Consider the following 14,533-nt stretch of genomic DNA (forward strand, 5'->3'; position numbering starts at 1 on the left):
AAGGCATGTGGTGAAAGAAAATCAGGTCAAACATTCCTCAAGCTAAGGATGTTGCAAATAACTTTACCCTATTACTTTGGATCTATTTTGGGGTCTGTTTCCTGACAATTGCTAGTTTTGCCTCCCCCTTTAAGGAAGAATGGTCCAGAGTTTAGGACTCTAACCTTGGACTCAGAAGCAGTGAACGAAAATCCCTGTTCTGCCATGGAGAGCTTGTGTCCACTAAACCAAATCACTTAGTTTCCAAAAGAAGGGAATATAGTTTCAATTGAGGACTTCATTTACAGCGTCTACTGTGACTATGAAGACCCACACAAGAGTGACAGTCTTGCTGCATCTCTTGCAGAGGTGGTAGGTGTCTGGCAAGTCCTTAGTGTGCTTTCTGTGTGCTTGCTTCTCCTCTGCTAGCTGTCTGATCCTCATCTCGCCCTTCTGAAGGCCCTTGTGTAACCCCTGCCTCCATCTGCTGCGGTCATCTGCTAGTTCTTCCCAGTTGTCCAGCTCGATGTCTACCTCTCTGAGGTCTCTCTTGCAGACATCTTTGTAGCGCAACTGGGGGCGTCCGGGAGGTCTTTTGCCAGAGGCTAGCTCACCATACAGGATGTCTTTTGGAATCCTTCCATCATTCATCCTGTGGACATGGCCAAGCCAGCGGAGCCGACGCTGCCTGAGGAGGGTGTGCATGGTAGGGATTCCAGCTTGCTCGAGGACGGCAGTGTTGGTCACTCTGTCCTTCCATGATATTCCAAGGATGCGCCTGAGGCAGCGCAAGTGGAAGATGTTCAGCCTCTTTTCCTGGCGGGCATACAGGGTCCAAGTCTCACTGCCATAAAGGAGGGTGCTGAGGATGCAGGCTCTGTAGACTTGCATTTTGGTGTGAGTGTACAGCTTGTTGTTATTCCACACTCTCTTGCTGAGTCTGGACAGAGTTGTGGCTGCTTTTCCTATCCTCCTGTTTAGCTCAGTGTCCAACGACAGGGTGTCAGTGATGGTGGACCCGAGGTAAACGAACTCATGGACGACCTCTAACGTATAGTTGTCAATGCTGATTAATGGGGATTCAGCAACATCCTGACCGAGTACGTCTGTCTTCTTTAGGCTAATGGTAAGCCCAAAGTCCTTGCACGCTTTGGAGAACCGATCCAGCAGTTTTTGAAGCTGGTCTTCTGTGTGAGACACTACAGCAGCATCGTCTGCGAACAGCATGTCTCTGATGAGGACTTCCCGCACCTTAGACTTAGCTTTCAGCCTTGCAAGATTAAACAGTGTCCCATCAGATCTTGTGTGCAGCAAGATGCCCTGTGTTGAAGATCCAAAGGCATGCTTCAGGAGGAGTGCGAAGAAGATCCCGAACAACGTCGGAGCAAGCACGCATCCTTGTTTGATGCCGCACCTGATTCTGAAAGCATCTGATAATGCGCCGTCATATTGGATGGTTCCTCTCATGTCTTCGTGGAATAACTGGATCATCTTGAGTAACCGTGGAGGACAGCCTATCTTGTGGAGCAGTTTGAACAGACCATCCCTGCTGACCAAGTCAAAGGCCTTGGTCAGGTTGATGAAGGCTATGTAGAATGGCTTCCTCTGCTCCCTGCACTTCTCCTGCAGCTGCCTTAGAGAGAAGACCATGTCAACGGTAGACCTCTCTGCGCGGAATCCACACTGCGATTTGGGGTACACCCTCTCAGCAATCTTCTGGAGTCTGCCAAGGATGACGTGAGCGAACAGTTTACCAGTGACGCTTAGGAGGGAGATTCCACGGTAGTTGTTGCAGTCCCTTCTGTCTCCTTTGTTCTTATACAACGTTACAGTGTTAGTGTCGCACATATCCTGTGGAACCTCACCCTCTTTCCAGCACAGGCACAGTAGCTCATGTAGGGGTTCCAGGAGTGTGTCCGGGGCACACTTGATTACCTCTGGTGGTATACCATCCTGGCCAGGGGCCTTTCCTGCTGCAATGCTGTCGATGGCTCTCTTCAGTTCATCCCCAGTTGGTTCTTGATCCAGTTCGTCCATTACTGGTAGGAGCTCGACAACATTGAGGGCTGCGTCAACCACAACGTTCTCGCGTGAGTACAGCTAGGAGTAGTGCTCAACCCAGTGCTCCATCTGTTTGGCTTTGTCAGCAATGACTTCACCAGATTTGGATTTCAGAGGTGCCATCTTGTTCTGGGTGGGTCCTAATGCCTTCCTCATACCCTCGTACATTCCTCTGAGATTACCAAAGTCAGCACAGGTCTGGATGCTGCTGCATAGCTGGAGCCAGTGGTTGCTGGCACAGTGCCTGGCTGTCTGCTGTACTGTTCTTCTGGCTGCTCTAAGTGCTTGCTGGGTACTCTGGCTCGGTGAGCGTTTGTACTCCAGGAGTGCAGCGTGCTTCTTTTCAATGACTGGAATCATCTCATCGGAGTTAGCTTCGAACCAGTCGTTCATGTTTCTAGCTCTTCTTCCAGACCGACAAGGCCGTGTTGTAAACTGTATCCCTCAGATGTTGCCATTTGGATGTCGTATCGGTGCCCACAGGGCCACTGCGCAGATTTTCCTGGAGGGTGTCTCTGAACTTTTTAGCTTTCTCCGAGTTTGCCGTCTTTCTGGCGTCAATGCGGGGCCTTCCAGCAGGTTTAGAGCGGTACAGCTTCTTGGGTCTCAGCTTGAGCTTGGAGCAAACTAGCGAGTGATCTGTATCACAATCAGCACTATGATAGCTGCGTGTCAGAAGGACTTTTTTGAGGTTGTTACGCTTAATGATGACCACATCTAGTTGATGCCAATGCTTCAAGCATGGGTGTCTCCACGACGCTCTGTGCTGTGGCTTCGTTTGGAAGAATGTGTTTGTGACGCACAGATCATGGTACCAAGGTGAGACCAAGTGTTAATGTATGTAACGCAGTTCATACTCAAATTCAATACACTAACACTTGGTCTCAACAGAGGTAGCGATTATCTCTATGGCTACATCCACAAGAGAAGCTTTTCCCAGCAAAACTGGACTTTAGTTGGAAAAATCAGTGTCTACATGGAAAATGCACTTTGTCAACAGTTTGTTGACAAAACCTGGTACATCCACTGGCAGCGTTCTGTCTCCCCCCATTCAGGTCTAATGCCTCTCTCGACAGTGTGCTGTTGACAAAACAGTCATGTTGGCGCTCTGGCACCCTTTTGTCTACAGAGAGGGCTTCCAGTTCACCATGAAACCCTGTTTGCAGAGCCTTTGGTCAGCTGCTCTGTCGAGAGAGAGCTGGGCAGTCTGGCTGCTCTATGTCAACAGAGCAGATTGCTCTTTTGATCTGCTTTTATGTGTAGATGCAGTCTGTCACCAGAAGTTTTGCAAGGAAATCTCTTCTGACAGTCACTCCTGTCGACAGAGGCTTTTCATGTAGATATAGGCTATGTGTATGTCTACACAGCATAGCTATTTTGAAATAACAACTATTGTTTTGAAATAACTGTTCTAGCATCCACACAGTGCAGCCACTATTTTGAAATGGTTTCAGAATAGCAGCTGGCTTATTTCAAAATTGGTAAACCTCATTACATGAAGAATAGTACCTATTTTGAAATAGCTATTTTGAAATGGGTACTGTTAAGAAAGGGAATAGAACCTATTCTGAAGTAAGCTGTAGTGTGTCAAATGGCTCTGTTTTGAAATAGGCTCTGTGTAGATGCTGTATTTCGAATAGCTAAGTGCTATCTTGAAATGCATTTTTGTGTATAGTGGCGTTTCCTGAAAGTAAGCTATTCCAGAATAGCTTACTTCAAAATAAGGCTGCTGTGTAGACATATCCATATATGTCAGCATCCTGTAGCATATGTTAGCACGTGCTCTCATTTTGAGAGAACCCAGTGTACAGATGAAAGTGGAAATACACTGTACGTTTTAGCACTACAGACATGTTTCTTAGCTCAGTATAAGGACAGCAGTATCACAGTCCTTACTCAGGAAAAATATACTGAAGTACAGGCACAAGCCAAAACCCCAGATGCAAAAATGAGAAGCGGCTTAAGGGCAAATTCAGTACCTGGACCCAGATGTGAATTTTATAGTTGTTTCTTTTTTCCATAAAGGGTCAAACCAAGAATCTAGCTTTGAGCCTCTGTCACACTGAAGTAGGTGTGTCTAACTTCTGCCTGCAAAAGTTGTGACTCTGACCACAAGACTTGGAAGTCTGTGTGAGTGCTGCTTGATATTTGAACATCCCTTTTGCTCACAGATAAATTATATGACATATGTGAGTAAGCAGAGCAAAGCTAACAAGAAGTCCAGGGGCACCTTATAGATTAACAGATATTTTGGAGCATAAGCTTTCGTGGGCAAAGACCCACTTCATCAGATGCATCAGGCCTTTGCCCATGAAAGCTTATGCTCCAAAATATCTCTTAGTCCATAAGGTGCCACAGGACTGCTTGTTTTTGAAGATACAGGTTAACTCGGCTACCCCTCTCATGCAGAGCAAAGCTGACACTTTCTTATGTCAGTGTTTTTATATTTGTGCATGTACACATTTTGTATATGCATAAAACATAATTCAGTTGACAGTAGCTTTTTGTTTCTCCCTCAGGCACATGTAACCCTTCAAGTTTACGGCTATCGAGACGAACAGTTAAGAAAAAGCTTTAGGCTAGATAGGAGCAAATCTTTTGTAGTCCTTCCATCCCAAAGGGATGCATTGTAAAGGCTACGGAGTATCATAGGCACAAGACACAATGGTTGAAGGATGTCTAACTTTCATCTTAGTCTTCCCATATGAAAGATAAAGTTTGGGCAAATATCCAGGTGACTGATTAGGCTGAGTTTCTTTTTAAAACGTTCATCTGAATGTTCTCTTATGGTATCTGTGGGAAGAATAACTTTCTTTTTGTGTCATCTTTTTCAAACTTACCTTTAAACTTTTAATGATACCAAAAAATCTGGGTTAAGCCCTAATAAATAAGATAAACACCCAGCACTAAGTCCTGGTGAGAGGTAAGGAGTAGGGCAGAGACTTCAGCTGCTGTTCTAAAACCCAAACATCAGCTGTACAAAAGGTTTCTAGTTAATGCCAGGTTAAGTTTTTACTAAAAATTCTTGGCTCATCTAGAAATATTTTTATTAACTTGTAAGGATGATGATTGTTCCACCTGCTGCACATATGCTGCTTAAAATAACTTTTGCTGAAGCTGGGCCGGTTTGTAATTGGCAGTGGGAGGGAGTGGATGATGGGGTGGCAAACGGGTCTGATTTGATTTAGAACACCTGAATCCTCTTTTACTTATACTCACTGTTCAGTCTGTTAAATGGATTTGGGATCTTTTGTTTTATGAAAGGCTGTGAAGTGATTGTGAAGGAGTGAGAGGATCCAAATTCAGAGCAACATGTTGAGCCAGAGATTTAGGAAATGGTTCAGACACAACAGCGTCACTGATGGGTTTTGCTGCTGTGGTTAGAGGTTTTCTGGAGTTGTGCTGATCTATGTATGAATATACCCCCATAAAAGATTAGATTAAACAAGGCTGTGTTTTGAAAAGCTGTAGTGGATCTTGAAGCATCATAAGTTAAAGCCACAGAGTCAAATATCAGTGTCCCAGACATCTGAAGGGAAGTGGGGAAAATGAAACCAGGCTTTGCCTGACGTTTCAACATAATCATTATTATCAACGAAAAGTTATGTTGGGCATGTGTGTCCTGCCCTATGGCCTGTCATGTTCTACAGGAGAGCAAGGATATTTTTTTTGTGTTATTTGTATTCTAGCAGTACTGTAAATGATGGTAACCATTTTGATCCTGTCATCCTCATGTCGTAGTCAGAAGCAATAAACCTGGCAGAGGAAGATGTAATTTATACATTCCTGCAGTATCTAATTTCCTTGGGCGCGTCCACACTAGGAACTAACATCAAAGTTAACATTGAAGTTAGGCACTGCATCAAAGTAGCCAGCAGAGAGTCTACACGCATTTTCTCTTCGAAGTTAACTTCAGAGTTGGGCTCCCTACTTTGAAGTCCTTACTCCATGCCTGGGAATGGAGTAGTGCTCTACTTCAAAGCAAGCAACTTCAAAGTTATTTTTGTAGTGTAGATACAGCCCTTGTATTTCATATGGGGACTCTTGTAGTGTTCCTCACAATTTGGGCTGGGCGAAACAGATTTAAGGAGCAGGATTACTGTTGACAAGGGTTGCTGAGTAAACTTGCTGAACCAGCACATCCATTGCCCATGCCTTCTTCCCAGGCAATGGTAAACAATGTTAGGGATGAGCTTCTTTTCTCCAACCTCCCCTCCCCCCAGTGGAGGCAAGAGGACAGCTGTTTTCCTATCCTGAACCGTTGTACCATCAAGGTTTACCCTTGAAGAACCTGATCTAGATCCTGGCCTGAGGCTGTGCTGCAGTGTTTTGTTGACAAAATCCCTGGCGCGTCCAGATTCCCAAGGCATTCTGTCAACAGTAAATTGACAGAACGCAACACTTTGGTTAACAACTGTACCCCACTCCTCCATAACACCTCCATCTGTGGACAGAACGCTGTTCTGGATGTTCGGTGGGGCGGGGGAGGGCTCTGTTCACAGAGAGGGCTTCCAGAACACAGGGCAGCTCTGACTGCTGGGCTTCCGGTTGGCTGTTTTGTTGATAGAGTGGCTGGGCAGTCCAGCCGCTCTCTGTTGAGAGAGCAGATTGCTTGTGATCCACTTAGCAGTTCAGCTGCCATCTATTGACAGAAGCTTTTTCGGAAGATACCTTCCAACAAAAACTTCTGTCAACAAATCGCTGTAATCTAGACCTATCCTGAAAGTATTTGGGAACTCCTGTTGAAGTTTGTCCTAATAAATGATTGCAGGGAGTTCTGTCTAAAGTGAGGTCTATAAGACACTTTGGCTGTGTGTTGTTTTTCTGTTTTGGTCTCCTATTGCATTGTACTTTAATGCAGTGATTAAGATTGAGGTCAGTGATCCACAGTTTTATTAACCATGAGATTTTTAAAAGTGTCTCTGAGCTGAAAATCTAAAAAGTAGATTTTTTTTTGTCATAATTGAAGGCTACCAGTGATAGAAAATTAAGATTTTAAATGGAAGTAAAGGGAGGAGCACTTTTTAAAATTCCACTGTATGAATTTTGTTGTGCTTTTACAATTCAAAACAGAACATAATAAATCGCTGTCCCAGTAAGTTGTCCGTTTTTATGTAACGCTCCCGTTAACTTCAAAGTGATCTCCCCCTCTGAGTGATAAGAGGATGTGACTCCTAATGAAGACCCATTCTTTTGCATGCTTAGAAAAAGAGTGTAAAATATTTATTCTAAATTACTGAATGGAAATAAAAAGGTGATTATCTAATCACCAGTCCATACGTTTTAGAGCAAACAACTCTTTAGTCAGAGTCAGAGCACTGAACTCTCATCCCTGGTACGCTGCTGACTCTCTGTGTAACCTTGAGCAAGTCTCTTGGCCTTCTTGTATCTCAGTTATCCCAGCTGGAAAACTAGGTGAAAAGCCTGACCTCACTGAAAACAAATTTTTCATCTTGAGCTGAGCTTTCTTAGCTAAATAAGCAAATATTTTAGCCTGCTATGTCACTGCATAAGTTCAGTGGCCCAATTTAATTTAGGGACTATATTTTACTATGATGTTTAATCCTGGGACTAAACTTTCCCGCATATGCAGAACATACCACTCCCCAAACACCCTGTTGCATCTTAGATTGCATTTTATGTTGTAATTTACATGCTCTGTGTTGAGACTGACTCTTGTTTACTCTTTGCTTGTGCTTGGGACAGAGAGGGAGATTAAAGGTGGTTTTAAGCTACTTTTGTACTCCCGTGTACTGAGGCCCGCTTGGGGACGTATTTGATCCCTACCATAAGTTACAGCAGACTTGATTGCCGTAAACTTCTATTCTGCTTTCACAGTCACTAGGAAGAAGAGAATAGCCAGAAAGTTCTGGGCACCACAGCTCCCAGCCTGCTCTGTATGTGCCCCCAGCCCAGCCTTTGTGCGAGATGCTCTGAGTAAGGCTAGCACAAAGCCCTTTTATGCCAACTCCACACTGTCCATAGTGGACCTGTGCACCCCTTTGTGCTGCCAGAGCACAGTAAAGGAATTTCTGTATAATTGGGAATCTGGCCTATTATGCAGTGGTTTTCAGAGATGATTTTGGCTTTGGTGGGTTTGTGACAGTCCCTCAGGAGTATTCTCATTTTTCTGCAAGATTCTCTGTTTCTAGCTGAGAATATAGGCTCCAACCCTGTGAGGTGTTGCTCCGTGATGCTGAGTTCTGTCTCATCCTTTGAGAGTCAGTGGGTTTTGATGGCACTGAGCACCTTGACAAAGGGCACTTAGCATTTCTTAAGACAAAGTTCTTATGCTGTTTTAATGTGGTTTTTAATGATTTGGAAAATAAACAAGTCTTCCTTAATTTCAATACAGTAGACTTGATACTGTGAGTCCATTTAGATTCCCTTTTGTTGTTTTGGAAGAGAAGTTTAATTTGTAAGAAGACTAACGTGCACCCAGGGGAAGCTTGCATCATTTCCTCTCTGTTTCATCAGCATTCCTGTAATATAACATAACTATCCTTCTGGGAAAATGATATTATGTCATTTTCACTCAGTGGGAACTGTCAACACCAGTAAGATGCTTCATCAAGGTAAAAAAAAAAAATCAGATGATCTTAAAATCAGATGATCTCCTAACCCAGTCTGAGTCAGTCATTGTAACATAGCTGTTGGGAGTCTTTTTATTTTATTATTATCATCATCATTCCCTGACCTGAAGTGCATAGTCGTACAAAATAGCATCATGCTGCAATTTGCACCGTTTATAAAAATACTTGTTAGAAGATTTTTCCAAGTTTCTGTTCTTACCTGTAGTTTTGGTGGAGTTTTGCATGCTTACGGAACATTTCAAAAATTGAGACGTACAGTTTGTGTCCTCACTGTCAGTTTGACACTACCAGTTAGAAATGTCCTAGGAGTAACCACCATAGTCATGATTCCCCATCCATTGCAAACTTTTTCAGTGTCTGTAAATTAGTGTAAGAAGGCAAATGCACTCTTGGTTGTGGGTGCACTGGGGGGGGGCAAGGGAGAGACTGGAGGAGGAGGAGTCTTTCTACATTTGCTGGACTTAACAGCATTTAGATGTAGGAATGCTTTGTGTTGTTAAGCAGTATCTGGAGATGGAAGCTGGTTAAATTTTTATGAATTTTGCTTCCTTTTTTTAGAGAAAAAAAGATGACTTACTATGCACGTTTACAGTATAAATTTATCTCATATCTTGACCTGCTGTAGAGTTGATCCAAAAATTTCAGAATTTGGAGTTAACATAAAAAAGAGGAATTTTCCACAAATATTTTTGTGACAAATGCTCCTGTTTTTCAATCAGCTCTAGTAGTGACAGTCAAGTCCTTGGTGGGACTGATGGGAAACAGCTAATATTTTTCAAGTGCTAGCTCTTAATTCACCCATATTCATGGTATTTTCCCCACACCTCTGTGCAATGCAGAGTGTTGTCATTTTACCAATGGGGAACTAAGGCAAAGCAAGAGAGAAGATGAAAGTTTCTGCTAGTTGGGAGAGGGTCCAATTTGATATACCTATTACGTGATTTTTCGAGTCCCTAGTGTTTTGCAGAGGAGAACATTTGTTGACATCAGTTGCAAGAGTGAGCTCTCCAGCACTTCAGAAAATCAGGTTGGAGGGTCCCTTGTTGGGTACCAAAAAAGAAAAGGACAACACACAACTAGTGGCCTGCTGTAATTAAACAAAATAAAATAGGCTTAACTGACTTGCCCTGCATCTCAAAGAAACTCTGTTGCAGAGCCAAGGGTCAAATCAAGAACCTAGGGCAGCAGTTGACTGCCTTAACCAGTCCTTTCTGTTCCTGCTGTCCTTTACCACATTCACTGCACACCTTCCAACTCCCTCCACAACTGAAGCAGGGCCTACAAGTAACTTCCTTCACCAGACCAAGCTGATTGAGCACTGTCCAATCTATGCATTGAATTAGACAGAGGTCCAGTGGAAGAAATTGTGTATGATCATATAATCATGGGCGCTGGGTATAACAGGCAAAGAGAGGTAATGTCTGCCTTGTGTCTTAGTGTTCCTTCTGTCCCTACTCTGACAGTGCCTGAAGGCTCCTATAACAAACTGTTGCAGCTTGCGCACAGTTGACTCTGCCACTGAAAGTTAACTAGTATCAGAGAGGTAGCCATGTTAGTCTGTATCTTCGAGAACAAGAAGTCCTGTGGCACCTTATAGACTAACAGATATTTTGGAGCATAAGCTTTTGTGGGCAAAGACCCACTTCATCAGATGCAAAATATCTGTTAGTCTATAAGGTGCCACAGGATTTCTTTTTGTTCTGAAAGTTAACTGTTAACTAAAACAAAAAAGCAGTCATGTAGCACTTTAAAGACTAGCAAAATAATTTATTAGGTGATGAGCTTATGTGGCATAGACCCACTTCATCAGATCTTCCACAGAGAGTGGAGCCAAAAAGGAGCATGGTTGAAGTATGGGTTGGGCCAAAGGCTGGGGAGCTTGCCTCCTGAAGCAGCAGCTTTACCTACTGGCCCACACATGTTTAAGGCCAGCAGACCTGGGTCATCAGCAGGAGGGAATGAACCTCTGACCTTAAGAGCCAATACCTTGTGTTCTACCCCAAGAGCTAAAAGCCAACTGCATCTCAGCCAAGGCTGTAAGGCAGAGATTTCGCTCTCCTTTGTCAGTGGTCTCAGTGCCTATGTGGTTACATGTGTAATTAAAATAATCACAACAAGTAGCAAAGGGGACTAAAATTAAGGTTGTATATGTTATCTCTATCCCAATCAATGTATAGCATGTGCCATGTAATGTTGTGTGTCCCTGCTTTCTATGGCAATAATAGAGTATTTATAGGCACTTAAAGGCAAATTTTAGCACAGAGCCCAATGACTTAGAAATGCAGCTCCTCTTGTTATTGTTAATGGCATTTCAAAGTCTTATTTCACAAATACCCTTATAAAAGTAATTGATACAATCTTATTGTCCTCTAATGATCTTTGATATTTACACATCAGCCTATCAATCGTTTTTGAGCCATTAAAGCTGCCGTTATGAAGTGAGATCTCATCAGCATGACATTCTCATTGCAGGTGGGATATTTTTAACAATTTTTGTGCTAATATTCCTATGATGCTATTGGAAATGCACGCATCAACAAATTATTTTAGCATATGCCACAGTAACAGCTAGTTGGTCTCTTTAGAAACTGCATGACACTTCTGTAGCATATAAGCAGAGTTGTTGGAATTGATGGTGTAAATTTGTTACAAGGCAACGATTTAACAAGTCAGCACAAAGCAGTTCTAGTTACAGTGGCTAAGAGGCTTATATGAGTCAGACTTGATTAATATGTCAGTTGCTTTGCACCTAGAGTTCTTTCCAGACATTGAATACATTCTGGTGCCTGACAATCATTTCGTTAATACGATACAAGTACTGTGAATAGATAACATCATATTGTGAGACAGCAAAAAGAAGCACTGTCTTCAGGTTTCTTGAAGAAGCTCATTGTTTGAGGAAGAGTTTTCAGGGCTTTTGGCAAAATCTGAGGCAAAACATCATAAAGCCTTCATTGTTAAGTTAGTTGCTGATCCATTAAGTTATCAGTCTATATAGCATTACAGAATTTGTAACATAGGTTACCAATGGCACACTGATCATCCACTGTCTTTACAAGAACACCTCTCTTTCAAAGTAATAATATTGCTAGTTTTACACAGCATTGATACTGACTTACAAAAGGGCTAAAATTGACCATCCTAACACATGGATGATACCTTATGTTAGAGTGGGTAGCAGAATATGGCTCATATATATTAAATATTCCTAATGTAAAATATTCATATTTAAAGAGGAAAAACCAGTGCCAACACTTCACAGGTCTCACAAGTCTGTAATTACATTCATTTCATATAAATATTGTATTTAATATGTTACAGTAATATGTACATGAGTGCAAGCATACTGTTGTAAAGAATACTTATTTACATAGTGTTACCACGTAATGTCTGATTACTGTAGCAGATAGTAACGGGGAACAATGTTCGTTGCATGTAAAGGTTTAAACCATATGAGATTAGTTAAATTTAAAGAAAGTTGTACAGCTAAATTCAGCTGAATATTTATTTTGCAATATGTGGGAGTACATTTATATATTTTCTTGAAATAGAACATGCATTTGAATGACGAGAGCAAACTTGTTGCTTCCCTAAACTGAGAGAAATAGATGATGTTACTAAATGTAGCTGTTGAGTAAAACTAGTATTTGAGCACACTCCTGAGGTATTCATCTTAAGCACTCTTCTAACCAGTCAGTCACAGAATGTCAATGTATTTGTAGAGATCACTGTTTGTCCTCCATGTTATACCTTTTGTCCCTTCCCCTGGAAACACTAAGGACCAAATTCACACCTGATATAAATCAGCATTCCTCCATTTATGTCTCAGCTGACGTAAATCAGCAGAACTCTATTGACTTCAAGCTGAGAATCTGACCAATGGGAAACATAAAAGTAGCCATCATCACATTTGTCATTTTTAGTTTTGAAAATGAAGGGTATGAACTGGTGCTTAATGCTCTGAATATACCTGCAGTTGCTAAAATCTTATCCACTGGGAAATAATATAATTACAGTTCCTAATTGCATTCCTACAGGTCACCTGCTTGGGCTTTCCCATGATGACTCCAAATTCTGTGAGGAGAACTTTGGCGCCATGGAAGACAAGCGCTTAATGTCCTCTATTCTGACTAGCATTGATGCTTCCAAACCCTGGTCCAAATGCACCTCAGCAACTATAACTGAATTTTTGGATGATGGTCATGGTATGTATTATTATACCCAGTGCTTTTGTTTCCTAATATAAAAAGGTACCAGAATTCTGCTCCTGCCTCCCATCAAGCTTAACCTCTCCCAGCCCCTGTGGCAGCCCTATTCCTGACTCAAGGCTTAACATCCCCTGTGGCTTCTGGTGCTGCTAGGGCACCCCAGCCAGCTCCATTGGGGTTCCCCAGCCAGGGCCTGGGCCACCAGCGGAGCTTCGTGCCCCGCTGGCTCCCAGCCTTTGCTGTGCCCCAAACCCCACTTACTTTGCTTAGGAGCTTTACAGGTGGCTGTCTTCTCTTCTGCAGGGCTCCTCTCCTGCCCTATTCCCTACACTATAGCATGGGAGGGGCTGCTCCCAGCACCCTGCTGCACTGGAACAATAGGCCTCAATTTAATTGGTTTAATAGCCTCCTGTCGGCTGATAAACCAGTTGAACTGAATGCTAGTCTTTCAGCCAGCAGGCAGGCTGGGAGCCATAAATGGCTTATTAATGAGCCACTTGCAGCTTGTAGCCACCCTGCCCAGATGGCTTTCAAAATGGCGGCACCAGGGAAAAAAGGTGTTGGAACACAGTTCCACCATATTCGGCCAGAAAAAATGCTCTGATCATACCTGATGTCAGATACACATCTCGGATTTGCACACTTCTCTTATATACCACAGCAATGTTTAACAAAAACTCATTCTTATGTCAAGAAATTTGTGGAACAGATTCTGCCATCCCTTACTCCTATTCAGCAGTACCATGCAGCTACTTGCAGCCAGTAGGTAGTACACAGCATACCTAGGAGCTTGTTTGTATGAACCATCAGCATGTGGCAAGCTGAATTGTAAATCAGTTCCTTTTTCAAAGTGACGTAGATCAAAGCATGCCATGGAATCTGTAGTGTGTGGTTTCCACCTATTCAGGATCCGTGAAGAGAGTTGGAGGCTCTGCAAGCTGATGCAAGATAGATTTATACCCAGCTTGGACTGAATGCCAACTCTTTGTATCAACAAGACTTAATGCTGGCAGAATCTAACCCCCTGGTTGGCCTGCATGGTAACCCAGATAAACATTGGATAGAATGTAGGTGGATGATGGTCAGTGATGTTTTCATTGGGAACTTTAGTGAAGGCTAGCTAACAACCACAGTATTACTTTTTGTTTTCAACCATTAAAGAAGAGAGAATCCAGAGAGCATTTTAGCTAAGAGATGCATGAACATGTTGGCTTATCAAGTAATTAAAATGGAGATTAAAGGTTATCAATATTTGGCTAAAACAAAGTGAAGATGTGACACTTAGAAATCTTATTCCTCCTACTTACTATTATTTATGTTGTGTTAGTTTCTAGAGGTGCCAGCCAGGAATTAGCACTCCTTTGTGCTAGGCAGTGCTTTTTTTGTAAAATAAAATAAAATTAAAAAAAAAAAAGCTGGTACTCAGCCAGCTCCCTACCCCACCTTACTCCCAACAGAGTTCCCGTGGTTGGGGCTGCCAATACTCAGTACCTCAACTTTCATCATAGAAAAGGACTAGTGCTAGGCAATAGTTATCCTCACAACAAAAAGATAACCTCTGCCCCAGGCATCTGAAAGTCTACCGTAGAGTACTTTAGAAGATAAAACTAATCTTCTTTTTCTTGCCAAAATGAGGTAGCTTTTGAGAAATTTATGGCATACTTAGAGGAAAGGGGCTACTTCACTAGCAAA

At 42.6% G+C, this 14,533-nt stretch overlaps 1 protein-coding gene across 1 annotated transcript in view; it reads left to right on the forward strand.

Annotated features, from left to right (window-relative positions):
• Window positions 1-14,533, forward strand: part of ADAMTS5 (ADAM metallopeptidase with thrombospondin type 1 motif 5) — a 49,603-nt gene that overhangs the window by 13,965 nt on the left and 21,105 nt on the right. Inside the window, exon 3 of the mRNA XM_074997296.1 lies at window positions 12,671-12,838. Coding sequence (XP_074853397.1) covers window positions 12,671-12,838 — 168 coding nt within the window. The remainder of the gene's footprint in view (window positions 1-12,670; window positions 12,839-14,533) is intronic.

This window comes from Carettochelys insculpta, chromosome 1 (genome assembly GCF_033958435.1).
Source record: "Carettochelys insculpta isolate YL-2023 chromosome 1, ASM3395843v1, whole genome shotgun sequence".
NCBI lineage: Eukaryota > Metazoa > Chordata > Testudines > Carettochelyidae > Carettochelys > Carettochelys insculpta.